The sequence below is a fragment of the Austrofundulus limnaeus genome, unplaced genomic scaffold, assembly GCF_001266775.1.
Source record: "Austrofundulus limnaeus strain Quisiro unplaced genomic scaffold, Austrofundulus_limnaeus-1.0 Scaffold332, whole genome shotgun sequence".
Classification (NCBI taxonomy): domain Eukaryota; kingdom Metazoa; phylum Chordata; class Actinopteri; order Cyprinodontiformes; family Rivulidae; genus Austrofundulus; species Austrofundulus limnaeus.
In genome coordinates, this window is record NW_013952734.1 from 13,050 (window position 1) to 15,349 (window position 2,300).

Genomic DNA, 2,300 nt, shown 5'->3' on the forward strand with positions numbered 1-2,300 from the left:
AGTCTAACTATAGGATTTCTGAAAAAGGAAAGTCTTCAGTCTAATCTTAAAAGTAGACAGAGTGTCAGCCTCACGGACAGAAACTGGAACCAGCTGAAGACAGTTTGAGGGATTATTTTGACACCCAGATAATAAAAAAAGATCCGTTTGATGTTTTTCAGGGTCTTTTGCTGAACTTGAACCCTGAGGTGTTCAGTTCTCTGAAAGTCTACCCACTGGAGAAAGCTGACTGTAATAAAGCAGAAGCTTTTCTTCGTCCTGCTGCTCCTCATGATTCCCAGTCCAGCTCCATCCAGAGCTCCGACTGCAGCACCAGTACCAGCACCAGCACCAGCACCACCAGCAACAGCACAGAGGAGCTGGAGATCTCTGCCCTGCTGAGCAGGAGCTCCTCTGACGGAGAGGACAGCCTCCCGAGCAGCACCCTGACCRCCCTGATTGTCCTGCAGCAGGAGGATGGACCTCACACACCTCAGTCTGCAGGAGGCACAGGAAACCAGGTGGAGTTTGGGSTAAACCAGCAGGAAGAGGCCTACGTCACCATGTCCAGTTTCTACCAGATCAAGTAGGTTCCTGCTGGACTTTCAGGGTCTGAACTGGTCAGGTTTCTGAGGGGAGGACTGCTGGGTGGGTTTTGGTGGAGGCCCTGCAGGGTTTGGTTGTACCAGCATGGAGTCTACATTTAAAAATGATTTTAAAGTTATCCAAAGAAGTCCAGAACTTTTAAACATGTCTTTATCAAACGTTCTGCAGATGTTCTGAAAGTTTTCTGAGAAGAATGAGGTCTGGCTCCAGGAAGGAAGATTGTACAGAAATACTGAACAGTTCCTGCTTTTCTACATGACCTCACCTTCCTCACCTCAAGACTTTTCTTTTCCTTTAAAGTTTCTGCAAACATCAGAGGACAAACCCAACCATGTCTCCAGACTTTGTCCTCAGATGGACTTCCAGCTGCTCTCTGACTGGAGACAGGCCAACCAGGAGAAATGTTTCCTGACAGACGGCTGGTTTCACATGGTCTACCTTAAAGAGTGAAAGAGTGTGTTGTTGTCTGACTGGACTCATGTGAAGCAGAACCAGCCCACAGAACCTCTACAGGCCTAATATCTGGTTCCTTATTGTCTGAATGTTCCTGAAGATCAGTAGAACCACCTTAGGTACCCCAGAGCCTCTAAAATGAGACAACTGAAAACCAGATCCTTGAGACCTTCTAAGACTAGATTGACCCAACGTATCAGAACTTTTTTTTTTCTACAGAACCAGGAGAACCCTGCACACTAGACCCTTCACAGGGTGAAGACCCCTCTGTACGTTTATTAAAGTGGGGCTGGATGGGGGTCAACTTGTAAAACCCTTTCAGAGTGAGGACCACCATGACCCTACACCTAAACCCTGACCCAGAACCTTCATGTGTAGCTCTCAGGTTCTGTCTGCAAAATATTGTTTTAACTCAATTATAAACTAAAACAAAGAAAAACCTCTGAGATTTTTAAAAATCTGCTCCAATCTGAACACATCTGAACCCGGACTTCTGRAGCACATGCATGCTGAGTCATCTGTGGAGCAGGTCCAGATGTGTTGTCATGGTAACCTGTTTGTTGCATAAAAACAGTGGAGCTGTTTTACATCACGACTCGGTTCTGAACCCAAACCTGTTTCCCCGCACATTGTTCCTCTCTGTACAAACTGAAGCTTATCGTCTGATTGCACATTATTTTTTAAGTGTTTAATAAATAAATTCATGTGAACATTTTCCTGMTTTTACTCACATCTGATGTCACATTTAGACAAGACTCAGTTTGTTCAGTCAGATGTAACATTTTAAATATCGTACAATAATTTAGACAAACAAAATGACAGCAGAGAAGAAAAATTAATATTAATATTGAAAGTTTTAAAAGGTRAGGAGGTGGTTCTGTGGGTTAGATTTCTCAGAGCTTCCAGGCGTTTCTCATCATGAGAATAAAATAAACGTCGCTGTCGATGGAAGCACTGACGCCGCTGTAATAGTTGATGAACTCCTCTTTGGTCACCTGGTGATGACATCATAGAACCAGGATGAGTGACACGCATGCAGGAACAACCCAACTTTTCACACATACCAAAATATGTTAATAATGTTAGACATACAGCGTTTGACTGGACCCTAAACCCTAACTGACCTGTACCCAACGGGTCAGTCGGACCCTGTACCCTGACCTGTACCCAACGGGTCAGTCGGACCCTGTACCCTGACCTGTACCCAACGGGTCAGTCGGACCCTGTACCCTGACCTTTATCCAACGGGTCAGTCGGACCCT

At 45.1% G+C, this 2,300-nt stretch overlaps 2 protein-coding genes across 2 annotated transcripts in view; one reads left to right on the top strand and one right to left on the bottom strand.

Moving 5' to 3' along the window:
- il7r (interleukin 7 receptor) overlaps positions 1-1,750 on the top strand; it is a 9,207-nt gene extending 7,457 nt beyond the window's left edge. Inside the window, exons 8-9 of the mRNA XM_014022503.1 lie at positions 162-565; positions 754-1,750. Coding sequence (XP_013877957.1) covers positions 162-565; positions 754-844 — 495 coding nt within the window. The 3' untranslated portion in view covers positions 845-1,750. The remainder of the gene's footprint in view (positions 1-161; positions 566-753) is intronic.
- The window catches only part of capslb (calcyphosine-like b), a 4,663-nt gene continuing 4,109 nt past the window's right edge, over positions 1,747-2,300 (bottom strand). Inside the window, exon 4 of the mRNA XM_014022505.1 lies at positions 1,747-2,033. Coding sequence (XP_013877959.1) covers positions 1,932-2,033 — 102 coding nt within the window. The 3' untranslated portion in view covers positions 1,747-1,931. The remainder of the gene's footprint in view (positions 2,034-2,300) is intronic.